The following is a 27,497-nucleotide window of genomic DNA, read 5'->3' as shown; positions in this document are numbered from 1 at the left end:
AAAGTATGAATAAATACTTAAGGCACTGACTGAATAGTATAGTGCAAAATGCCTGCAACATATCGGACTACAGCATAGAGGAAAACTGTAAGGATATTTTGGGTGACTGTGCTGTGATGTTTAAAAGCCACAGGATTTTCTCCAAATTGACTCCAGCTTGAAGGGTTGTGGCATGACTGTGTAAATGAGCGTGTTTCTACTTTGAAACAACCAGATAGACATCAACATGTTTTCCAAGGAATAATATACAGTAGTATGGTTTCCATTTTAAAAATATAAACTTCTTACGGTATATTGTATGATTGGTTATTAATCAGTTCAGTGAAGTGCTGCAGACTACACTGTAAGAAGCTGTACTGTGCAAAGATTGAATATGTATTATATTAAAAGGGGATAAGAGGAAAACCTTTGACACAAATAACAATAAAATAAGCAAAACAGTAACCAATATAAGTGATCATTAATTAGTAAAAGTCATACCTTAAATACGTGCACAGGGGAAGTCTGCATTTAATTACTATGAAAACATAACTGTTAGAAATGTAATTAGTGCTTCTAAGTATGTGAAGGGCACTGGTGGATATGATTATAGTTGAAGGGTTTCCCAGCCGTACCAGTTTAAATTATTTTTCGTTACATCTCTGCTATCTTGATAAACCTTGGTAGGAAACAGAATACTCTTAATTATGAATACATTAACTGAATTAGTAACAGGAGAAAGATATGCAATTAAGGGATTGTTAATTGAAACAGGAAACACAGCTGTATGCCGCTTCAAAATGAATCACATCAGTAATGACGCAGATGTTTAGAAAATGTAATTATGTTGAGAGGCCAAGCAATGCTGCAGTTTCCCCGTCCAATCTTGCATTGTGTAGATAAAATGGCTGTAAAATCCTAGCAAAAGAGTCTAAAACATGACAAATTACCCTGTGTGCTATAAGAATTAATGCAGTGTTGATACAAGCTGTTTTATCAACCAGCTATCAAGGAATGCAAGTATGGAGTGTATAGCAAACATCTGGTAGGGCATCTCAAAAGCCCTAGCCTACAAATAAAACCTGCCAGTGTACTTACACTCTGTCAAAATTCCACTTGTTACATGGACAGCAAAATCCTTTTCTGATGGAAAAACATTTGTCACATGACACATATTTGTTAATGTGTCCCATGAGACAAAGGCAAATTAAAATCAAAACCATCCAATCGGTGATAGACTTTGGACCCCTCATCCTCAGTGGGAGTTGTTGGCTATCCCTGTAGATGATGTGGATGAGTATCAGGTAACACTGACAGATCTTGTATGTATTAATAATGCTTACTTTCCCCTTTAGCAGTGACAAAGGTGAAGGTATTACTTATATTTGCTGAAACTAAATGGATGTCAAGAAATGCCTCTATCATTCATCTTCTAGAAACAAAATATAATCTTACTCAAAATGCAGCTGCCTGAAACAGGCTACAATATGATTTACAGTCATCAATATCAGGGCAGCTGTTTATCAAGAGGTGGTCAAAAATTCTTAATGACTGTGACCAGCTTCCATCATTTTGACAAGCATTCAGGCAAAAGCACGTTTGCTTCTTTGTATATTTATCACATTGTAGAAAAAAAGTTAAAGCAAATAAAAGTAAATAGTGGTGTCACATATAACTTAGTTTAGTAACCTGGGCAAAAGTTGAACAATTTGCAATTGGTTTTAATTTTTTATTATTTGTGGTTTTTGAGTTATTTAGCTTTTTATTCTGCAGTATGCAGTTTCAGCAATTTGGCTGCTAGGGTCCAAATTACCCTAGCAACCATGCACTGATTTGAATAAGAGACTGGAATATGAATAGGAGAGGCCTAAATAGAAAGATGAGTAATAAAAAGTAGCACTAACAATACATTTGTAGCCTCACAGAGTGTCTGTTTCTTAGATGGGGAGTGACCCCCATTTGAAAACTGAAAAGAGTCAAAAGAAAAAGGCAATTCAAAAATGACGAAAAATAAATAATGAAGATAATAGGAAAATTAAAGAAACTTATATTGTTTGCTTCTGGATGGGAGAGTGCTCATACCCATGAACGCTTGTACCACAGGGAACTCCACTTGTTCTGCAGCTAGTGGCTTGCACAGTGAGCCTTAAAATTTAGTGCATTGCAACTTGGCTGACATTTACTATAAATGTGTGGGAAACAGCAATACAACGCTTAACAAATAGAAAATATTGACTGCATTGACATTATAAAACCTGTATATAGGAATTAAAATTAAGTATAAAAGTTTGATGGTGTTCAATTCACTACCTGCATGTTGTAGACAGGGATAATTATATAAATAAAGGCTATGCCGTCTTCAGACGCTTCCGTAATGTTTGGAATGAGACCATCATTTCAGCAATTATAGGGCTAATACACATTTGTCACAAAACAAAAAACTTCTCCAACTGCGCATGCGCCGCTTCACTGGTTTCATTCCGAAGATTACCAAAGAGAAGAAGATGGCTGCTGTGAACTAACTCCACTGGACAGAATCTGCACGGAGGGGTATGTAAAGAGTTAGGGGCATTTGCACGGGGGCAGCTAGGCTGGGGGGAGGAGGGAGGGGGGTCTATGTAGAGTAGGGGGGTAGGGTTTTTTTTTACTAAGGGGTTGTTTCTCCTTTAAGGTCCAGAGATTTGCACTACTTAGCCACAAGCTATTTGCTCAGTCTTCTGTAGTGGTTCACAAACATGGGACTGGTTCCCCTGGGGTTGGAAAGTCCAAAACTGCACCTAGGGGGTTAGCCTTAAGGCCAATAAATGTGAGATTTGTGAAAATATGTATTTTGTCTTCTATAGACTACTGGGGGCATAGCAAGAAGTTCAGTTTGAGTAAGAATTTGTGGTATATATTGTTGGAACTATGGTTGAAAGGTTGCTATGGCAATGTTTTAATATACTGTATCTGTAACTCTATTATGAGTTAAGAATGGGCCTTACCTGAGGTGCAACCACTAAGGAGGACCTGATGTGGAAATGTCTCACAGCCACTGAAATACTGTTATTTAAAACAAATTAGCACTCTTCTTTCCTAACCAGACATAAGAAACGCAATACCCAGATATGGCCAGATAAGTATAATACTAAGGACATGGACCTGTCGATTAATTGTCTCTTCTCCGGGGCGACAATCTCCCCTAACTGCCTTCCGCCTGCTATAATGAGAAAACGCCAGCGCGAAGGAAACTGCAGGCTACTTCGGAAATCTAAGTGCCCCGAGTGCATTGGTGCAGGCAGTTTTTCATTTTAGCAGGCGGAAGGCAGGGGAAAGGCAGTTCCTGGAGATGGTCGCCCTGCAGAATAGGCGAAATCTCCCGAATCTGCCCATGTGTCCCTGCCCTAAAATAGCACATTCTTGCACAGTTATGAAGGTAAACGTGTTAAAATATAAAGATGAAATATCTCATCTGCTTTGATTCTGAAAATAACACTTTATTTAAATGCATTAGAGTCAAAGGCACAGTGCTGAATGTTCTTCTGATAAATATTAACATTACATCTAGATGTCAGAGTCAAATGGGAATTTCTTAACATGTGTTTTGATTCTGCTTTGATTGTGAGAGTTGACAGATAGCCATCAGACACCATCAAAAGTGCTGGTAACCTCAGAGTCATGTGTCAGAAAGGGTAAATTCAACAACGTGAGGTGACACTGTCTGCCTTAGAATTAATGAAGAATGAAGATAAGAGCAGGTAAATACTGATAAGTGATTTTGAATGTTTGCTGTTACAAATATAGTGCAGCTATTAGTTCTATGGATACTGAAATAGATCAAAAACTGATATTTTGAACAAATAAACAGAAAAAAAACCCCTAATATAATTGTCTAAAAATATTTGGTTTGGGCAGAGCCATAACTATTACTATATCTGGGGTTATTTATAAACACGAACCTGGGCAGTAACCCATGGAAACCAATCAGATGATTGCTTTCAGCTCAACCTGCAGCTGGCTGAAAATAGTTAATCACTAATTGGTTTCTATGGGTTACCGCCCAGGTGCAATATTGCCCAGTGTTTATAAATGACCCCCAATAGGTGGTCTTAAAAATTATTTTGCTGTGGAGTTTGTTGGGCACATTAGATGTGATTTTTATAATACAGGTATGGGACCTGTTATCCAGAATGCTCAGTGCCTGGGGTTTTCCAGAGAATGGATCTCTCTGTAATTTGGATCTTCATACCGCAAGTCAACTAGAAAATCATTTTAACATTAAATAAACCCAATAGGTTGGTTTTGCTTCCAATGAGGATTAATTATATCTTAGTTTGGATCAAGTACAAGGTACTGTTTTATTATTACAGAGAAAAAGGAAATCATTTTTAAAAATTTGGATTTTTTTGACAAAATGGAGTCTATCAGAGACAGCTTTTCCGTAATTCAGAGCTTTCTGAATAACGGGTTTCCGGATAATAGAACCCATAGCTGTATCCAGAATGCTGCAAAATTTGCTGTACCATGATTTTAATTGCAGCTTTGATCAACTAAATAATAAAGTTCCTATTCTTGACTCTAGAAGAAATCAGCGAGAGACTTTGCCGATTTTTGCATTCTCCTTTAGTGTCTGAGTGCCAGAATATTATATGTAGCGTCTGTTTATTCTTCTGCTTTATCATGTCTGCTTAGAAGTAAGAAAGTTTTGCATAGCCGTAATAGCACCGGCAAGGTCATTTAACTGTAAATTCTGCAATAAGTCATTGCTTTATCTTCCTTGATATCTCAACCAGGTATTCTATACAGATAGAAGATTCAGTGACACAGCAGGTAATAAATATACTGCCAAGGACAGTACCAAGACAAGTGAGGACAACCTATGGCTAGTTCCATAATGATTTGTTTCTTTAATGGCAGCCTGATGGAAAATATACTATAATGCAAAGATTTCAGTGAAATGAGACATAACATTTGTGGCATTTATGTGAGTTCCTCTCCATTTCCTAACACTGATATGAGCACATCAAGTTTCTATAAAAAAAAAAAGATACTTAATCATAAAGCGAATGAAAGAATCCTAAACATGATGGAGAGCTTGCTTGCTTGCGGTGGCACAACGTCTTTCTTTGTGATTACTGTGATTGATGGTAGGGATACAGATGTACAGATTTAACCACCATAAAGTGCAGAGACAAAGCTTTTCACTTCTCCTACCTGGGCTTTTACTTTAACTAGGTTAGATAACCAAGGGTGCCTTTTCTGTGGTGGAGCATATTTAGGGCTGTTTGTTTGTGTATATAACTGTATGCATTTCAGTTTCTGGCCATATGTTGTCTTATTTTTCTTTTTAATTTACAACAATGCAGTGCAAGCAGTACCTCCTTCCCCAAACACATATCCTTTAATACGCATTATGCATATATGTAATTTATGGGTATACCATGTATGCTGAGGGTATCCATCTTCATTAATAAAAATGCATTTTTTTAATCATGGAATATTTATTTTATTTAACTTTAACACATAGGGGTTTTATACTAAACTCCAAATGCACAAATCCAGAAAAATGTGTGATTTTTTTTGATAAAATCTGACTTTTAATAAAAAAATCACAAATTTTTCGCAATTTTTTAAACCCAGAGGATGGAAAACTCAATGGATGGAAAATCAAAAAAAAAAACCCATGTGAAAATTAGATTTTTCCCACAAAAAAGCCAGAAAAAGGGACCGGAACAGGGTAGCGTATCTTGTAATAATACAGGCCGGGTGGCGCTCCACCAATGAGGCAAGTTGACACACTCGCCTTAGGCGGCAGCGCCCCCCTGGTTGCCAGGGGCAGCAAAAATACCGCTCCTGCTAACTAAGAGCCAAATTTCCGGTTTTCAAACCGGAAATTCGACTCTTCTAGTGCAGAGAGCACAATTGTGCTCTCTGCACTAGCGACGTGCAGCGCCGCCGACCCCCTACGGCGCTAAAAAGGTGAGCGCCGTGAGGCGTGGTGGGGACGGCAACGGAAGGCCGCCTCAGGCAGCATAAAGGCAAGGTTCTGCGCTGAATACAGGTATAGGATCCTTTATCCAGAATGCTCGGGACCTGGGGTTTTCCAGATAATGGATCTTTCCATAATTTGGATCTTCATACCTTAAGTCTACTAGAAAATCATTTAAACATTAAATAAACTCAATAGGCTGGTTTTGCTTCCAATAAGGATTAAATATATCTTAGTTGGGATCAAGTACAAGCTACTGTTTTATTATTACAGAGAAAAAGGAAATCATTTTGTAAAAATCTGATTATTTGGATAAAATGGGGTCTAGGGGAGACAGCTATTCTGTAATTCAGAGCTTTCTGGATAACAGGTTTTCGGATAACGGATCCAATACCTGTATGTGATAGAATTGTGATATAGACAGTGTGAGCTATTAAGAGCAGTTTTATACTTCATCAAAGAGCTTGCAGTTTTAGATAGTTTTAGATAGTTCCCAAGGCAACATCAGAAAGGTCATAGAGAGTTCAGTGGTTAGGACCCCAGGTAGTTTGTAAAATTCCTTCAAAGCAACACTGAGATCCCAGTCCATTGGGAGTAGACGAAATGTGGCACATTATTATGTCAGTGACCTCATATCCTGTATTCCAAAAAAGTTTTGTCATGCTGTATTTAAAGTGGGATTATGTTTACAAGTTGTAAATGTAAATATCTTCTTTACCTTTATTTATCATTTTTTGTAACTTCTCTTTATTAGAGGTTATCAATGGAAAACAGAATAGCACAATATACATGCAGTAGACCTTACACACATTTTGAAAATTAAGGTCATCATAGAAAACAGGTACAATATTCCGTAAAGCAATTTGCTGAAAGGAGCAAAAAGAAGAGACCTCTAATGGCAGTGAAAACAGACAGGAAAATAATAATACAAAGAAATAAAAAGAAAGTATATCCCAAAAGAGCATCCTGATAAACAATATATAAGATAATAACAATAACATTAAAGCCTAACCCAGACTGCATGCATTCACAATGTGATAGTGAAAAGACTAACTCAGAAAAGTTATCAAGGATCATAGCAAGGCAAAAAATGTCACAGGGTTGAAGTTTGCCCATTTCTGTAGGTCAGCCATGGCGACCAGATTTCCTCATATTTCGACAGCCTGCACTCATTGCGAGCTGCCATATGTTCCATAGCCGCTCTAATGTCAACAGCTGCAATAATGTGTTCCAAGTGGATGGGGCCACCTGGTTTCCAATATTTAGCTATCAAAGTCGTGGTAGAGTTAAACAAGTGAAAGAGCAATTTTTTAGTGGGCCTGGGGATTCGATCTGGAAACAGCAGAAGAAGCGCTACTTGTGGCTCAAAAGGAATAACTATATGAAGGTCATTGGATATGAGATGAAATACCGACTGCCATATTTGCTGAGAGAGTGTGCAGCCCCACCATAAATGCAGTAAAGTTCCAGCGTCCCCACAGTTTCTCCAACATAATTGCGAATGGGTGTGCGAAATCTTATGTAGTCTCATTGGAGTCAGATGCCATCTGTGCAACAACTTCTTATAGGATTCAATATGATTCGTACATCTGGTAGTCCCAGATAATATCTGTGCCGTTTCGTGCCATTGGTCCACAGTAAAGGATAGGTGTAGGTCGCTTTCCCATTTTAACATGTAGGGGTGTTTATAGTCAGGAGGGTCCATGACCAAGAGCTTGTAGGTGCTGGAAAGAGTCCCCCTAGTAATTTGTCAGCTTTATTGCTTTTTGTATAATAGAAATGTCTAAGGAGCTTTAACCGATATTCAGTTTTGATGAGGAGTAAGTTTTTGTAAGTTTTTGTGTTTGAATCTTGTTAGCCAATTCTATTGTGGGTTGAGAGTAATAGTCATGTTCCAGATCAGTAAGGACTTGTTGAATCGTGCGTATGTTATGATCACGCTGTTTTCGGAGGTTGGCAGCTTGAGATATAATTTCCCCCCTCATTGTCGCTTTATGTGCGAGCCATATTGTTTGATAATCAACATCTGGAGTCACATTTGTCTGAAAATATGAGTTCAGAGAAGATTTTAAGTGCTCCGATATGCCTTGATGAGACAACAGGGAGTCATTCAATCTCCAGGGGATGAAAGTCCTCCTAGAAGGAAAAGACCCTATATCAATTCCAATTGGAGCGTGGTCGGACCATGACTTGTTGAATCGTGCGTATGTTATGATCACGCTGTTTTCGGAGGTTGGCAGCTTGAGATATAATTTCCCCCCTCATTGTCGCTTTATGTGCGAGCCATATTGTTTGATAATCAACATCTGGAGTCACATTTGTCTGAAAATATGAGTTCAGAGAAGATTTTAAGTGCTCCGATATGCCTTGATGAGACAACAGGGAGTCATTCAATCTCCAGGGGATGAAAGTCCTCCTAGAAGGAAAAGACCCTATATCAATTCCAATTGGAGCGTGGTCGGACCATGACTGGATTCCGATCCAGGCTTTAGTGGCTTGTGCTGTGGTTTGGGGATCCAGGAGGAAAAGGTCAATTCTCGTGTGGGTTAAGAATCTGGGGGAGTGATACGTAAAATCCTTTCCTAACGGATGTCGGGCCCTCCATACATCAATTAGGGCAAAACTATGAAGCAGGTCCCTGAATTTCTTAGCTTGCATCAATTGTTGTTTGCTTACAGGTTGTGAGGCAGTTCTATAGATATCTATAGGGGGGTCAGGTGCAAGGTTAAAATCTCCTGCTACAACACATTTGCCCTTCCTATATTGCAAAAGATGTGTCAGTGTTTTACTTAGGAATTGCAGCTGGTTTTCATTTGGGGCATAGATATTAATCAGCGTGTATTGTTGATTATCTAGCATGCAGACTATCAGCAGGTATCTACCCAAGGGATCAGCCACCATGCGATGCATCTGAAATGTAGTAGAGGCACCAATTAGAATAGAAACACCTTTAGTTTTAGTATTGGATAAGGCATGAAAGTGATGTGGGTACCTTCTATTATAAAATGCTGGTTGGTGGTGTTTTTTAAAGTGAGTTTCTTGAAACATCAAAACATCGGCCTTAGCTTTATACGCCTCATTAAGCGCTAAGTTACGTTTTTTGCGGAGTATTCAACCCCCTAGCATTTAGTGAATAAAACTTAACCATTGTATGCATGGCATGATGGCTGAAACCGAGGCTTGGCTGTCCACAGTAGTATAAAAGACATTATCAACAGGCTATGATACGGAAAACATTGTGACTGAGTAAGGGCAATAAAAAGGAAATAGCATGAATGCAGTTTAGGATGAGTTGGAAAACATACAGAAAATAACAAAAAACATATCTTCAACCAAAAACAGAGAACCAGCCGTGGTTCAACATTAACAAACAGTCTCTTCATGGCGTAGGTACACAAGTAGAACTGCGCCAGTGTGTATCCCAGTAGTACCAAGAACTGGGAAAAGTGGGGGGGAAGTGGGTTACATACAGTAATAGAACAAGCAACAGTGCATAGAGCACCAAAAAAGGGAGAAAAAGGAGAGAAAAGGGTGGAACCCTCCGTTCTCCCCGAGCCATAGTAGTGGTGCATAGGACCAAGAGCAACTTGGAAATTACCCCAAGAGGGTCAACGCCGACATTGCAAACTAAACTTCTTGCCACTCCTTAGATAACTTTTGGAGCTGTGAGCGTTGCGGAGAGCGTGGAGGAGAGGCCGGGGTGTTTAACAGGTTCCATCTGCGTAGCGCCTTTCTGGCCTCTTCAGGCGTGATGAGGGAGGTCAAGGTGCCTTGCTTGTTGACTAGTAGCTTAACCGGGAAGCCCCACCTGTACGGTACATTGTTGTCCCGAAGTATCTTAGTGATCTCCCCATAAGCTCTGCGTTTTGCCAAGGTAGCCTGGGATAAATCCGCAAAAATTTGTATGTCAGCATATTTAGCAGGCCAATTTTCCTTGCGTCGGGCTGAGCGCAGGAGCCTCTCTTTAGTGTGGAAAAAGTGCAGTTTGGTGAGCACGTCCCTTGGGACCGAGTCTGGGGCATTGCGTGGCTTGGGGATCCTATGTATTCTGTCTATCGTCAGTTCTATAGGAGGGGCATTAGGCATAATTACCTTGAGTAGTTCAGCCAGGTAGTCAGCTAAGTCCTGAGCCTGTACCAACTCCGGTATGCCACGCAGCTTAAGGTTGTTTCTGCGGGAGCGATCCTCCAAATCCGCCACCTTACTCGCCCAGACGGTCCATCTCCTTCTCGACTCTGGCGTGGTTATCGGCTAAGTCGTTATGGGCCTCCGCGTACTCACTCATCTTGGTTTCTATGTGTGACGTACGTTCACCGAGGTCTTGTATCTCTTTACGTATATCAACCGACAGTTGCTTAATATCCGCCTGCAGGGTTTGCTTGATATCCATCAGCATAAATTTCAATTCCTCTGTCGGGTTAAGTGTGCCATCCGCGTCCCGCATGGGATCAGGATCCGGGCCCGCTTGCGATGGATCCAAGATGGCGCCTGCTTTCGGCTGTGAGTCAGGCGTGGTGTGGGAGGCAAAGAACGCAGTAACTGAAGCGTTCGCCTTTTTCGGCTGTGCTTTCGGTGCCATGTCGTCGTAGCCAAGTTCTCCCACAGTACCTGCCTGACAATTTCGGTCCAAAGTGTTAAAAAGTCGCTTTTTGGCTCAGGGTAGTACGGAGCTCTTGTCTCAAGCGACCACGCTCATCGCTGGCTAGCTCCGCCCCCCCCTTTATTTATCATTTGATAAATTTGTTTTAGGGTAGGCTCATGGCCTGAGATAAAAGAGGATCTCTGTCTTTATTTTGCTTCCTTGGACATTTTTAATAAAAAGTGGCCACTTCCAGCAATATCACCAACATCACTGATAAATACATACATATGACCTTTATATATCCTCTGAATTTAAACTGACGTAAGCTGAAGTAAGTTAACAAAGTTTTGCTAGGAAGACAGTAACACTAGAGAAACATTTTATGAAATTTTCACTCCAACAAATCATTGTTGACAAAATTACACAGATGTTCTTTTGAAATGTGATGTGTTGATCTTCCATAAATAGTGTACCAAGTGAAGTGGTCTTTATATTGATTTTGTCCCCTCAATAATAATAATATTTTAGTAACATGCATGGCTGTATCTAAAAGACCATAGTGACTTTTTGTCACTTTTTATTTATGTTTTGTTATAGGATTTTACTGAATACAACTTGGTATTTCCTTTATGATGTTGGCTTCTCCAGTGACAAGTAGGCTAGATAGGGTAAAACCAGTATATAAAGGGCCAAAACCATGTTGATATCACAGCTGGGTTAGTGCAACAGAGTGTCGTCCATTTTCGAGTGTTAACTGCTTCTTTGGCTCTCTGGCTGTAGCCCTGTGACTGTCTTGCCAAGAATTTTGGATGACTTATTGTATCTAAATCCAGGTTGACCCTTGGATGGACAGTGTTCCTGGTGGACCCATGTATGACATTTGTGTTATACATTATGTCAAACTATATCTTAGACAAGTACTTTGACAAAGCCTGCTTAACGCGGGTGAAACATGCGTTAGGCGCATTATAGTTTAGCTAGGCAGGGGGACCGAACTATTATAAACTTAGGCCACCGCTTCACGGCTGAAATGGGAGGGAAGCTCTGTGGGTGAAGGGGTGGGCGATCAACGGAGCCTCTTTCTGGGGTAGAATTAATGCAAACTCTGATGCGAGCTTTTTCTAAGTACCACAATTCGTTTCTATTAATTGAACAGTGGATCAACTTTTGATACCACCTAATCATACTATCTTCTTCCATGGAAATGGGAGGTTGCGCCTGAGGGTGAATGGGTGGTGGAATCACTAAGGCTGGAAAGTGGACTGGTGGTGGAATGGGCAGCTTAGCTTAATTTGGGACCCTCATTGGCAGGTAACTGATCTGTGCAATTGCCACTCCACTTACCCGTCTCTTTGCACCAGGAAACTGGGAGATTTCGAACAAGGGTGAATGGGTGGCGGACTAATTGGGATTCACAAGCGAGCTTATGCCAGGTTTGGCAATTGAATAAGATACCTATTTTTTATAGGCCACGTGATATTTGTCTTTATTGCCCTATACCACGTTATCACTGTAGTTGTTTACTACAGACTGTAGTGGCTCACTACAGACTAAATGAATCAGCCCCATACTCAACTTATGGTTTGCATTTATCGTTTAAAGTTTTAAAATTGTTCCCTGAGTTATCGGGCTCTATGATGGGGTTGTGCAATTTCAAGGGTTAACTTTTTCTTTCTTTACTTCTTATCTCTTGAACCCCGCACACCATCTACTGTTTCTCTCAATTGATGGGTGGTGCTCCCTTATATTGTGTGTGATTATATTAGACAAGTACCCAGCTTCCTTTTCAAATTTTATAGGCTAGATCATTATTATGGTTTTAGAAAAACCTTGTATGTGATTGATCTGATGAAGTTTTAAAAATGGGAGGAAATGACAGGTTGCTATAGGCCACTGCTCTGGGGTTTAGTTCCACATATGTCTGGTGGTATATAATAGTTTTTAACATATTTATCTGTAATTATATAAAGTATATACAACATTTCTATGGAAAGCAATAGCATGAAGTTTAGGTTATTCTCTGCTTTTACTGTTGTTCCCAGTCATTTAAACCCTTATAATACAATTTCCCTTTAGGATGTCTCTAAAATTAAAATTAAACTCTGCTTTTAGTAAGTTATTAAAGGTCTTAAAGTGTTTTATCATAAAGTCTCTCCAGGTGCCATTTTACTTACCTTAGGAGAAGCCGCCCACAGTAAAGTGCTGTACTAATTATGAACATGTTGTTTTGTAAATTAATGTGAAGTGATGCAGGAGTAGGATTCAATTAGACCAATAAACCTAGCTGAATGTTAATAAAATAAACAAATATTGTTAGTTAATGTAACAACACAGATAAAAAATATTAGGAGTAGAAGTAACAGCTTTTTTTATTTGCTTTTAAAATAAACAGAGCTAAATTATAAAAGGCTTAGCTTTTAAAATCAATATGGGATTCTGAGTAAGATATGTTATTTTATACAGCGGAAACAAAAAAGGAAACCAATTATCATTGGCCACTTAATCTCTTGCTGTGAACATAAAAGGAATGAGGCAAAATTACCTCAATGCATACAAACAAAACAAAATCAAACATTTATCTCAGTCAAAGTCAAACTTTATTTTTTCACTTCGAGGTTTTACTAAACCTCGACTTTATCTGGTCAGGTTATTGGGGCAAAAAATGGATTTCTCTGTGGGAAAAAATGGAATTTATTGTGGGAAAATTTTTTATTTTTTTGTGGGGAAAAAATTTATTTTTTTGTGGGGAAAAAATTTAATTTTTTGAGATTTATTATACACCAATGATCAAAAAGCCTAAATCTGAAAATCCGCCATCTCAGACCTTTTGAGGTCATTTATAAGTCAATGGGAGAGGCACCAATCTCAATTTAAAGATATCGTTGAGTTTCGACCCTAAAATCTGAAAAATTCGGGATTTTCGGTCAAAACCCTGAAAAAAATTGAACGATTCAGGTTTTTGCTTGCTTGTATTGGGTTTTTTCCAAAATTGATTAATTTTAGTTTTTTTAAACTAATAAATAAGGTCAAATCAGGCATGGGAGTCTGGTTTTTTTAAATAAAATATGCAATAAATTCAGAGTTTAGTAAATAACCCACTTAATGTGTTTGTTCACCTTCCAACACTTTTTTCAGTTCAGTTGGTTTCATATAGTTCACCAGAAACAAAGACTTTTTCCAATAGCATCTAAGAGTCTTTTTTTATAATGTGTGTGAGCATTATAGTGTGCAACTTGTGAGGCCCAGCTACTCTATTAGGTCCACCAGCAGAGCCGGGCCAACCCGGCCAGTCGCCCTAGACAACCTGGCCAGCCACGGCGCCGGCTGATTGCGCGCTCTACAACTTATGTGCAAAACTGCGCTCCAGCGTGCATGCGCGGAGCTGTGTCCCACCGCGCATGGGCGAAGCTGCGTTCCAGCGCACATGCGCAAAGCACATTAACACAATGAATAGAAGCGGCAGTCGGTTAGAGATGGGACCGGACATGGGGTAGGCGACTGAGCAGGTACTTGCCTGGCGCCCCTCCAGCTTTGCTCCCTAGGCACGTGCCTACTCTGCCTACCCCTAGTTCCGGCCCTGTCCACCAGAAAAAGTTGCATGCATCAGTGTTCTTCTTGAAGAGCAGTGGGTGATTATCATGTCCATATTCATAGGGCGACAGCAATAATTTTACTTTTGATGTAATCTCCCTTCAGCTAAATAAACTTGAGCAACTTCCGCTGAAACTGATTTACAAAGGTCTGAAGCAATGTAATATAACAGCGGCTAATCTGGTCTTTACATGGAGTAAAATAAAACACAACTTGATAAATTCGCCATTCATTTTACACAGCTTTTTAAACATTTTTTTCTGTCAATTTCGTTTTACACAGCATAATAAATAGGCCCTTTTATTTTATAACAACATACTGGAAAAATATTACTTTTATGCTATTATTGTATTTTCAGTACTAAATTAACTCAAACATACTGATGTTTCAGAAAACAGTAGTTAAAAGGAAAGGCTGCAATGATATTCTAAACTGTGATTTTGTGGCTTACCCCAGAATTATTTTGAAATAATCATGATAATTATAATGAACAGAATTATGGTTATATGTCACAACATTAGGCGGTCTTTGTTTTACACTACAATGCAAAGTAAATGTATCTATTTAGAAAGCAGGGAGATTTTCATTTTTTTTGTAATTTAGTAAAACTGACACACAAACTTATTTTCAAGTAGAGAGAACTGTACAGTGGCAGTAATAGAAGTAAGTAAATAGTAGCTCTGTTTATTTTTTGACAATAGAGAGAAATGAGCAACACCACTCTAGTTATGGTGAAGTCACCTCCATGCTTTCAGATTACTGTAATTGTAATCACTCCATTATAATTTTCCCATTCAAACCCATTTTTTTTATTTTATAATCATCTTCACTTCTCCTACACATTTTTATCACATTATTTTTCATCAATGTTCTTATTTGTCCCTGGATACACAGTCAGGCAAAATAATCTTTGGGGGGGGGGGTTTCTGGCACACAGAGATCCCATCCTGGCACCTGCCCACCCACACCAGCCGGCATCTTAAACTCACTGTGTCCTCCCTCCCTGCTCACAGTTAGAAAAGAGGCTATAGAGGGGGGAGTTTTTATAGAGGAAGCAGATGACTGTGGGGCCTACTTTCTCTAAAGTTACGCCACTGATTGTAGTACAAGAAAACTTTCAACAACATTTTCTTTCATGTGGCCAGCTGGAGTTTATGGTTCTCAGCAGTACTTACAGCAGAATGATCAACTTTTGTCATTGGTAACTCAAGCTATCTATATCACTGAGCACAAGTATCAAAGAATGTACTTCAAGATCAGTGACCCTCTATTTTTCAGTCTTTACAAAGCTTCCATTTACCTCAATGGAATATGGTAAATATGACAATTATGTCTAGAAACATTAGCTAAACTAAGACAAACTAAGCCACTTTAAGACGGACTTGTGGAAAACAGGAGATTATGTGCAACAAAAACAATTCAAAGGATTTATTAAAAAATAAATAATGTGATAATAATGCCATTTGAGCATTCATTTGCTGCTCATAGTATTGCTTATCCATTTAATGATATGTAATTTCATTCCAGCTAGTGCTGACATTGTTTATTTCTGTTTCCATTATCTAGACAGAAAGGCAAATTATCTGCTCTTTTCAAAAGAAGGATAACAGTTGGGGCATAGTAAAAAAAATGCTTGCAAACAGTCAATGACCTGCCTTAAAGCAGATAAATACATACAAATCACAAAGAAAAAAGTAAAATTACCTGGAGAAGTTTCCACCTGGTATTCAAGTCTTCTAGTCTACTGAAATTATAAGGGGAAAGCTGGATAACAGTCGAATCAAACTGATGGGCAAGATCATTGACTTCGTTTACATTGTTCTTAATTGGGGCAATTTCTGCTTTGAAAGTCTGAAAAAAAGAAATACATGTTTTAGTGTAGCCTTAAGAACAATGAATTATATGGCATTTCTTAATTTTTTTCAATGTGCAAACAGTATTTAATCGCAGAATTGAATGTTCGTTACTTGCTATCTTAGGTCAGTAAACAGACCTTCATAAAACGTTTATTTGGACTAGTACAATACAAGTATGCATCTTGCTACATCTTACTAATTCTTTACATTGGCTGTTTCACTTGACTTAACTCTCTTCTTCCTCTGACTCCAAATGTAATAATAATAAGTAATGACACGTTAACTGTTTTACCATGATTGGGCAAATCTACCACTTTCAATTACTTGTATCATTCAATATAATCTGTCTAAGAGGCATTTCCACTAGGGAATGGTTAGCAAGCTGAAGAACATAAGCTACAATGATTCTCATGCACCCAGGAGTGAGGCTTCACCATCTGTATGGCGAAACGGAACTATGTAAAGTATGAAGCTCATTAACTGAAATAGCCTGGATCTAGTACCTCCTTCAGCCACATTTATGACTGAAGATTGAAGCAACTGTATGACTGAACTACTTAGAAAAAAATCCCTTGTAGGCAGCTATAGAATTGTACTCATATGATTAGAGAGATGCTAGTGTGTTGAGTTCCCTCCACAAAATGAATGAGAAAATCATATATAATAACTTGACAGTAATGGTTAATGATAACATAACTATGCATCATATGCCACTACTTTTCTGTCACTTTGCTGCATTAAATTAGGATGATCAGAGCTGTTTTGGTGGGTTTATCATTGAATTTGTAAGCCGTATACTGTAGTACTGAAATATAAATGTAGTATTTACAAAATAAAAAGGCCAGTCTTGCTAATAGAATCCAAGCTACTTTCTTACTGTTTCCGCCAACACCAGTTATTACAACCCATTGCGTGTATACTGAATTATTTGTGATGAGGCCATATTCCAACCTGCTAATAATTATGCCATTTGCATTTTTACCATATAATATTATTATATGTACATGGAATATATGATGCTGCATATAACTTTCAGTTTGAAAATGCGCTTGGGTGACCTGAAACGTTGCCTGTTTTTTGCATGTTTTAGGGTTAATGCAATTATGTATTACTGAGGGGCAGATTTACATAGGGTCGAATATCGAGGGTTAATTAACCCTCGATATTCGACTGCCGAATGTAAATCCTTCAACTTCGAATATCGAAGTCAAAGGATTTAGCGATATTCCTGCGATCGAACGATCGAAAGAATAATCGTTCGATCGAAGGATTTTAATCCAATCCATTTAACCAGCACCTAGGCATTGACTAATACTTGGGAGTGCTCCAGTTCGGGTTTTTGTATATATATATATATATATATATATATACTCCACCAGATGAAAGCACTCACGGGTCAGTCATATGAGTACAAAAAAGCAAAATTTATTCCAACAACCACATATCTACGCGTTTCGATCCCACTGGATCGTCATCCTGATGACGATCCAGTGGGATCGAAACGCGTAGATATGTGGTTGTTGGAATAAATTTTGCTTTTTTGTACTCATATGACTGACCCGTGAGTGCTTTCATCTGGTGGAGTATGAGGATTTTGGTGAGCACCCGGCAATTTTTGCATTGAGTGGTGCGTGCCGATAAGTGGAGAGATATATATATATATATATATATTCTCTAGGTTTGCTGTTTGACCTTCTGGAGTCTGGGCAAAGAGCCTCCTTTCTAAGAGAGTAATTTCATTTGGGGGCAGATTTATCAAAGGTCGAAGTGAATTTTCGAATTAAAAACTTCAGATTTCGAAGTAATTTTTGGGTACTTTGACCATCGAATAGGCCAAATTTGACTTCGACTACGAGTCAAATTGAAAATAATGGACAGAGAGAGAGGCTCATGTTAAAAAGCATTAACTTATGTAACCTTGAAAAAAATGCCAATGATGTGCCCAGATCCAGGAGATGTAGTATAAGTGCTACTTGGATAAACCCTGCTGTACAAACTGTAAAGAAAAATGCACACAGGGAAGACAATATTATAATAAATAAGAATAAATATATACTTAATATAGTGCCATGTGATACAAGACACAGTTGGAAGAAAGCCCCTGCCCATAGAACTTACATTCTAAGTGGGTGGATAATAAACAGGCACAAAATAGGAGGGCAAATACACAAGGATTGGCCAAAGGCCAAGGAACAGTAACGGCAAAATCTTAAAGTGTTTTAAAGTAATGAAAATATAATGTACTGTTGCTCTGCATTGGTACAGAAGCTATGCTTGCTTCAGGAACTCCACAATAGTTATAAACAAGCTGCTGTGTAGCCATGGGGGCAGCTATTCAAAGCTGAAATTTGGGAAAATACACAGGATACACAGCAGATAACAGTTAAGCTCTGCAGTATACAATGGGATTACAGTGCTTATCTGTTATCTACTGTGTATCTTGTGTTTGATACACATTCGTTACACAGCAGCTTGTTTTTATAAACTATAGTAGTCTACCTGAAGCAAACACACCAGTTTTACCAGTGCAGGGCAACAAAATATTACATTATATTCAGTGGAGTAACTAGATGCTACTGGGCCCCACAGCAAATAAATTTTAGGGCCCCCAACATTTCCAGAGGTCAGGGGCGTAACTATAGAGGAAGCAGACCCTGTGGCTGCAAGGGGGCCCAGGAGGTATAGGGGCCCCATGAGGCCCTAATTCATATACAATTTCAATAATTATTGGTCAACCTCTAAACATTTTGGGGGCCTGAAAAATAATTTGCTGTGGGGCCCAGTAATATCTAGTTACGCCACTGCCAGAGGTTGTCCTGTTTTACCAATATATATATTGACATTTCTCATTTATTAGGGCCTCATAGGCCCCCTAAACCTCCTGGGCCCCCCTGCAGCCGCAGGGTCTGCTTCCTCTGTAGTTACGCCCCTGATTATATTGTCATTCCCTGAAAACACTTTCATTTTCAGATGTTACTGATCCTGTAAGTTCAAAGACTGGGCAGGTAATGTTCTAGTACTCCAAAAGGTAGGATTTGGGTTTCTTTATAAAGGGGTTGATGGAGTTTACAGAGAAGCCCAGGGATAGATATGGCAACTCTCAAGGTCTGGACTGAGAATTAAAACAGGCCCTGGCATTTCAGGTACACAGAGGCCCAATCAGCCCACATAGAGGCCCAAACAGCTCCCACCAGCCCACTAAATACTGACTTTCTATGGGACGTTATAGCAGCCCCTCTGGCATTTGCCAGAACCCACAGATTGTCAGTCCGGGCCTGAGCTCTACTAACCGTTTATAACTAGGAATTTGTCATTTTACCTCAGTGACACATTTTTCAAAACAATTTTATATCAGTCAGGGAATTTCTACTGTGAAACTAATCACTATTGTTAAATTTTATCTTGATTTATTTATCAGCAAAAACAGGAAGCACAGACCTACTTGTGTATGGATTTTAAAGAACGCAGCCATTACTGGACAATTAATGATACAGAGCCAAGCTTTGAATCAGTTAACAAATCAATTTCTCACTTCACTGCCAATTTGTCTATTGCCCAACCTGCCAAACCATATTTGGCTCTGGTGAAAAGTGCTCACTACCTTTATTTAAATTTAAAAAAAAAAAACTGTTGATGGAGCTGTAAACTGACATGTTGGTAAAAATATATGTTGTTGACTTTTGCAGATTCAAGGGACATTGGCATACTTGCTGTTGCACTATAATAAAGAGGTATTTTCAAGCACAAATCTTTGGTAGTCCACTAATAGCTAATTACTAGAAGTGTTCCCAGTTCCCAAATTGCCAACGTTATATTCCCACAAAGGAAAAGTTATTCACACAATGGTAAAACTTGTTATAACTGCCCTGTTTTTTTTTGTTAAAGGCTTTATTATATCTACTCACAACTACTAAATAGAACATTTTCTAAAGTATTTTATTTTTCTGTTTGGGGAACAATACAACGAATACAGATTTATCAGGTGGCTTGCATAAATAAAGCATAATTTGTGATGTCAGACTGCACCTGACTTTGTGGTTAGCCTTATATAAAATCAATAATAAATCGAAGGTCAGAGAAAAAGTCAGAACCTTGCGTGCTAATACATAAAGATAAATATACAGTATAAGAAGGCACTGCAAGGGATACAAGGGCCAGTGCAGAGACAATAATAGAGATGCACCAAATACACTATTTGGGAATAATCCAAAAATTGAATACCAAACCAAATCCGAATCCTAATTTGTATATGCAAATTAGGGGCAGGAAAGAAAAAAGTAGTAACAAATTTTTTTACTTCCTTGTTTTGTGACGAAAAGTCACGTGATTTCCCTACCAGACGCTAATTTACATATGCAAATTAGGATTTGGTTTGAGTTCGGCCAGGCACTAGAATTCGTCTGAATCCAATTCCTGCTGAAAAAGGATGAATCCTGGATTTGGTTCATCCCTAGACAATAATAGTACAGTTAGAACCAGCAGATAAGGCAGACAACCTGCTGAGTTAGAGATAACATAACTGACCACTATGTTGAAACTTTGTCAGGGCTCATTTACAAAAAGTAAGTATCGTGCTTATTATTAAAATGACATATAAATAGAGGATAGGCCTACTTGTGCTGATCTATAGGAGTACTAGGTGCCTATTTGCCAATTTCACCTTTATCTTTAACACCTTAAGACAACAGTAATATTTTAACCACTTGGTATTTCTCCCACAGAGTTATACAGCTCTCTTCTTCCGCCATCATATAATTCCCATTTTTGTTATATTCTCATTCAGTAGCTCTGGAAACAGCTCTGGACGACTAGTTATGCTACTTGTTAGATAGTCTGATGTCTTATGGGGCTTCATTCAGTCAGTCCATTACAGTGGCAGGGGTTGGCATTTTGAGAAAAAGGAAAAAGGTACACATCAGGAGAAATTTCTTTTAATTAATGTTTCATGCATCAGTTGCAGAGTATGTTATGTTACACATTAAAGAGCTCTCTAAGTGCCAAACTCACATGCGTCTCTCTTGCCCACTAATGCTGGTCTGCAGACACACTTCTATAGCCCATACTTTTATAAAATTTGCATATTTATCTTTTTTTAATGGAAACCTCTCTTTTATTTTGATTGTTTTTGTTAATAACAATATTTTAAACCTAAAAAACTTTGTTGATTACAATGGATGACTGTAAGATTTTGATGACCTGGTTATGAATATACTGTACTAAATAATGTATAACAGGAACTTGACTGGGACACACTGTCTCACTGGATGTAATATGATGAAATTGTTCTTTACAGTCCTTAGTGGCTCATTTATTACCATTTTTCAATATGGATATGGAATTCTGCTTCTGTGACACACATCACAAATGAAAGCAGAAATAACAAGCCACTCTTGCCTGTCGGGTATACCTCCCAGGCTGAGCTGGTCTCAGTCAACTCATATTGAATACCTGTGTATGCCAATAAGAATCCCTGAACATTATATTCAGGAATTATTATTATTGACAGAAATAGGCAGCCATTATGAGATGACTGAGACCATCTTAAAATACCATTTGGCATAAGCTGTACTAACATTAATATGTTATGTATATTTTATTAGGTCAATGTAGAAAGAGACTTATGTATATTTGTTTTAAAAACATATACCTATTTTTGCTAGTCGGACAAAGGATATATTTTATTTTACTTACTTCTAGTTTTAGTCATTCTAGCTATGTGTGTGGTTGAAAATGTGGCATATTCAGTGTTTCTTATCTAAATCTCTAATTATTGTTTAAATAATTGACAAGAAAGTGTGGTTAGAAATTATCAATAAACGCAGAAATTTCCCTTTTTTTATTAATTTAATCAATGCTGCAAACAAGATGAAACGGCAATGTGGTGATTTATGTTAGTCAAGCAATTCCGTTTTCATTACATTGTTTGGCTAAGTTCTGAGGACCCCGTTTAAGTCAAATGAAATTAATGTAAATACAGGTATGGGACCTGTTATCCAGAATGCTTGGGACCTGGGGTTTTCTGGATAATAGATCTTTTCTATTTACCTTTGTATAGTTTATTTTTTTCTTAAAGGGATCCTGTCATCGGAAAACATGTTTTTTTTTAAAACGCATCAGTTAATAGTGCTACTCCAGCAGACTTCTGCACCAGTCATCTGACTTGTGCCTGCACTTTAGGAGAGAAATGCTTTCTGGCAGGCTGCTGTTTTTCCTTCTCAATGTACAGTAGCTGAATGTGTCTTAGTGGGACATGGGTTTTTAGTATTGAGTGTTGTTCTTAGATCTACCAGGCAGCTGTTATCTTGTGTTAGTGAGCTGCTATCTGGTTACCTTCCCATTGTTCTTTTGATTGGCTGCTGGGGGGAAAAGGGAGGGGGTGATATCACTCCAACTTGCAGTACAGCAGTAAAGAGTGATTGAAGTTTATCAGAGCACAAGTCACATGACTTAGGGCAGCTGGGAAATTGACAATATGTCTAGCCCCATGTCAGATTTCAAAATTGAATATAAAAAAATCTGTTTGCTCTTTTGAGAAACGGATTTCAGTGCAGAATTCTGCAGGAGCAGCACTATTAACTGATTCATTTTGAAAACAATTTTTTTTCCCATGACAGTATCCCTTTAAACAGAGAAAGAAATATAGGCATGACATTATTATCCAGAATGCTTTTTGGATAACCGTTTTCCAGATAAGGGATTCCATTTGTACTGATAAACAGATCAGTAGGACATTTTGCTATTCTGATCTTCACAGCATAGCTTGCAAACATCCCTAAATACCTATGGATCTTACAGTAAAAAAGCAAACTAAGAGGAAGGAAGAGAGGGAATACCAAACAGGGAGGTAGAAAGTAAAAAAGGTAGGCAATTGGGAAACAGAGGAAAAAAATATGGGGGATCCCAACCTCTCATCAAACTTCAGCTGGGGGTGGAAGTGCACAACATTCATTTTTGTATCTCTACTTGAGTGGGATGATATAGACCTTGATATTTAGTGGCAATTTGAGATTGGGTGTTTCTCTATTTTTGTGGCATTTGAATTATTTAATGTATCCACTGGTTTCTGGGGTCAAACAGATACTGTTAAAAATTGCAGATCAGTGCACATATTTTTTTCTTATGTCATTTCATTGTCCACAACATGCTAACATTCATTTTAAGAAGAACATTTACCCATTTACCCCTGGACTCATTTACAAATACACTGGATATGTACTTTGATCTGCTTTTTTTGTATAAAACCTGCTCAGGGAACATTTCTTAGGCATGACCCATTTTAACCTTGTTTGTGCAGTTGTTCTCCATTTAACAATGAATATGATATAAGCAATCTTCAAATAATGCTCATTAAGACTAATGGGAGTTATAGTTATGCTGAATTCATTGAAGAATGGGATAATATACTAGATGAATGCTCATTAAGACTAATGGGCGTTATAGTTAAATATAGAGAGAAACAGCTGTCTTCTAGTGGGAAAGATATAAACAAGAAAAACTGGTGAAATGCAGAGATAATGAAGAATGTAGGAGACTTAACTCTAGTATGATGAGCTGTAGTGATAACTGAGCAAAAAAAACAATATCTTGGAGAAAGTGGAGACACGGGATTACCAGAATTATGAAAAGGGTAGATCCGCATTTGGGGGTAATAATGAACCCAATTTTCCTTATGGATACACCCAACAGTCTAACAGAAGGGGCCACGAACAGTAACATCAAAAAATGTAATTGTTTTAAAGTAATACAAATATAATACTGTGTTGCCCTGAACTGGTAAAACTGCAGTGTTTGCTTCAGAAACACTACTATTGTAGTTTCCCTGTAGAACAGTCTGTGACTGTGTAGAGATTTTTATTGGATTTTATTTTTGCCTTTACATCCCCTTTACTGTTCCCAACTCCAGCTGCAGGGACAAAGATCATGGAGCCAGATTTAAACAGATACAAATTGGAATTCTACTTATTTTGCAACAGCCACTGGATCTGCAGAGTTGGAGAAAGTTTGTATCAAACAATACAAAAACTATAAAATCCACATTAGATTACATGACAACACAGGACCCAGTGCAGTCTGTATATTCTGATTATTAATCAGTCTTGCTGTATTAGCTTCTGGCAGATATTATTTGACTTGTGCTATTTTAATAATTTATGATGATCCCTAAGCAGCAGCCCAGACCACGCTGAGCATATGCATGGGCTTGGTCTTGCAAAGATGTTTAACAAAGTTACAAGATGGTGACCCCCTGTGGCCAACTTTGAAAAGCATAAATCATTTGTTTTATTAGGCTTCTGGTGAAGTAAGTTCCTGTTTATGTTTAGTATACAAAAAACAGCATTTCTAGCCTTATTCTATTTTAGACTTTACTTCCCCTTTAAGGTCCACATTACTGGCCCTATAGGCAGCACCAGAGAGAGAACATAAAACCTATGGTAATAATTCAAGTGATCCTTTCAAGCCCCCACAAGAGACACATACTGCTACTTTGCAATATTTTTTTTATTAGAAACATAGAATTTATGTTGTGTCACAATTATTTTATTTTTGATAATGTGTTTGTGTTTTAAAAGCAAGGGACAGCGATGGGGAGTACAACTGCTCTATTGTATGCAAACCTACTGTATATATGGACTTACGGGAGAATAGGTACATATGAAGTTCTGACAAATTTAAGAGATTTATAGCCCTATACACAAGTTATATTGATGACCTACTTTTCATTTGGGAAAGGGATAAAGGACCTGTTGAGTTTATTATATACATCAATAGCAACGATTATAACCTAAGGTTCATTGGTTTACAGTAAATACAGTATTTAGATGTAACACTGTTTTTGGAGGTCAATAGCATTGAGATTAGGTTGCATCAAAAACCCTGGCCATCATTTCAACTATATTTAGAAATATACCTCAGGGGCAATACCTCAGGATAAGAATAAATTGCTCAAAGGATGGTCTCCTTGTAAAAAAATTGGTATACGTAGAAGGATCACCGGCACACAGGAGTTTAGTTAAGCAGGGCAAGCCCTTGCAATTTTATTGAATGCAGTGCAACGTTTCGGGGCACGCCCCTTTGTCAAGCAAAATTGGTATACAAAACTCAGACAAAGGGAAACGTATAGATTTTTAAATACAACTGCCTGGTTTCCCATAGACTGTATAATATTTTTATATAAGTATGAGCATTCCCCATTTGTTCATTATCATTAAAAAATTTTTACATTATGGATTGGTGGTGTTGTCCCAACATTTATTTTATTTATCTTTTTAATACAAATGTTTCTGTATACATTTTAATATGTATATATCATTTATATCTACTTTATTATAACAGTTTTTACTAATATTGGTTTTATGTTTAATTATACAGTATTGGACTGTCTGAGCCATTTTCAGATACACTTTTAAAAGAACAGTAACATCAAAAAATGAAATTGTTTTAAAGTAATAAAAATATAATGCAGTGTTGCCCTGCACTAGTAAAACTGCTGTGTTTGCTTCAGGAACTCTACTATAGTAGCTGCTGTGTAGCCATGGGGCAGCTATTGAAAGGAATAAAGGCTCAAGTTACACAGCAGATAGCAGATATTCTCTGTAGAACATAATGTTATTTGTTATCCACTATTTAACCTGTGCCATATGGCCTTTTTTCAATTTCCACCATTGCTTCTCAGCAGCTTGTTTATATGAACTATAGTAATGTTTCTGAAGCAAACAGATCCGTTTTACCAGTGCAGGACAACACTACATGATATTTTCATTACTTTAATATTACTTTTATTTTTTGGTGTTACTGTTCCTTTAAGCACCTGTGGCGGGTCTTCACATTTGTGGAGATACTAATCTGAGTTGCCTCTTTTGCATATTCATGGTCTGAATATTCATGGTCTGTTGGACTCATTTGTTGTAATGTGCATGTAAATGACGTAGCATCGATGGTGAAAGGAGTGCCACAAGGGACAGCTGTGCCATTTCATTGGAGCAAAACTTTAGTCCATTTTTAAAGGTTAAATGCTGGATACTGGCAAGATATGAGCTTCAATGGAAGAGTGGTGGGACCACACATAAGTTTAGAGAAATTCTGACATTATGTTACACACTGTATTTATCTGCATATTTGTAAGTAGTCCATATATGCAGTATGTACATATTCTGAGTATTCCGTATGATCCCTGTGAAATATACATTGGTTGCTGACATTTATACTCTCACATTGGAGACTAGACACTATGGGGCAAATTCACTAAGGCGCGAAGCGCCGAACGCTAGCGTTAATTTTCGCTACTGCGCAAATTCACTAACGAACGCTGGCGTAGTTTCGCTAGTGTTACTTCGCAACCTTACACCAGGCGAATCTTCGCTAGCGACGAAACTATGCAAATTCACTAACTTGCGCAGTGTACTGAACGCTACCTTTTACACTAGACTTCCTTCGCCACCTCAGACCTGGCGAAGCGCAATAGAGTAGATAGGGATTGTTTAAAAAAAAGTCAATTTTTTTTCTAAGTCCCAAAAAACGCTGGCGTGTTTTCTACATGATGGGTGATAGGCTGAAAAAGATTGAAAAATTTTTGGGGCTCCCCTTCCTCCCCCCTACATTTTCTGACTCATGGCAACTTACCTAGACAGTGGGCACATGTGTAGGGCATAATAAAATTTTTATTTGCTGATTTGAAGGTTTTCTAGCCATTTGTTTTCTCCATTAAAATTTGAATTTTGCGCCGTATGCAAATTAGCCTTCGCTAGCGCAACTTCGCTTTATATAGCGAATCAACGCTAGTGCAACTTCGCAACCTTACGCTACCCCTGTGCGCAACTTCGGATTTTAGTGAATTTGCGGAGCCCTGGCGAAACTTCGCCTGGCGAAGTTGCGCCTGGCGCAACTTCGCAGCTTAGTGAATTTGCCCCTATATGTCTTGACCTGCTTTGGATTTGATAAAGAGCGCTACAGTGGGGATTATATTTTGAACTCTGACCCATTTGGGTCTGGTAAGTAAGCTAACTCACTGCTTGACCTCATGCGGCAGCTCGAATTTGTTGCACTGGGCATTTTACTATTATTTACAATTGAAATTATGTGTCCTTAAGTGGACAACAGCACATTCATGGAGGTGTTTTGCTCCTTTAATTGACATGCTGCACCATATTTTTTTTGTTGTCGTTCCTTTTTAATGTTTTTGCTTCCTTGTAGTGTTTTGTATATATTCTGGAAGATTTGGACAGCCATGTAAAGTAAAGAGCTAAAGTCTAGAATACACAACTGGAGATGCAAAGAAACTAATATACCCTAAAAACGACCCACAATGCTCCACATGTGCATATATTTATCTAATCAAAACCAGTAGTAACACTTGCAGTTATCCCTTTTATGTTGATGAATTCTTATTTTTTTTAATTAAATATCCCCCTTTGGGGTATTGGAATCTGTCTAACTCTTTAATAACAAAGCATTAATTTTTTATGTGATTTGCTAATTAACAATAAGTTCAGCTTGGTTCAGACTGATGAAGTAGACAACAGTT

The 27,497-nt window shown here is 38.1% G+C and overlaps 1 protein-coding gene across 7 annotated transcripts in view; it reads right to left on the bottom strand.

The window, feature by feature from the left end:
• The window catches only part of dmd.1.L (dystrophin, gene 1 L homeolog), a 1,148,817-nt gene that overhangs the window by 244,108 nt on the left and 877,212 nt on the right, over positions 1–27,497 (bottom strand). For all 7 annotated transcript variants that reach the window (XM_018244936.2, XM_018244933.2, XM_041580924.1 and 4 more), the window contains one exon: positions 15,825–15,971. In XM_018244936.2, the coding sequence (XP_018100425.1) occupies positions 15,825–15,971 (147 nt within the window). The remainder of the gene's footprint in view (positions 1–15,824; positions 15,972–27,497) is intronic.

The sequence above is a fragment of the Xenopus laevis genome, chromosome 2L (assembly GCF_017654675.1).
Source record: "Xenopus laevis strain J_2021 chromosome 2L, Xenopus_laevis_v10.1, whole genome shotgun sequence".
Lineage (NCBI taxonomy): Eukaryota > Metazoa > Chordata > Amphibia > Anura > Pipidae > Xenopus > Xenopus laevis.
Note: the sequence above shows the minus strand (reverse complement) of the source record. Positions and strands in the feature narration are given on the sequence as shown.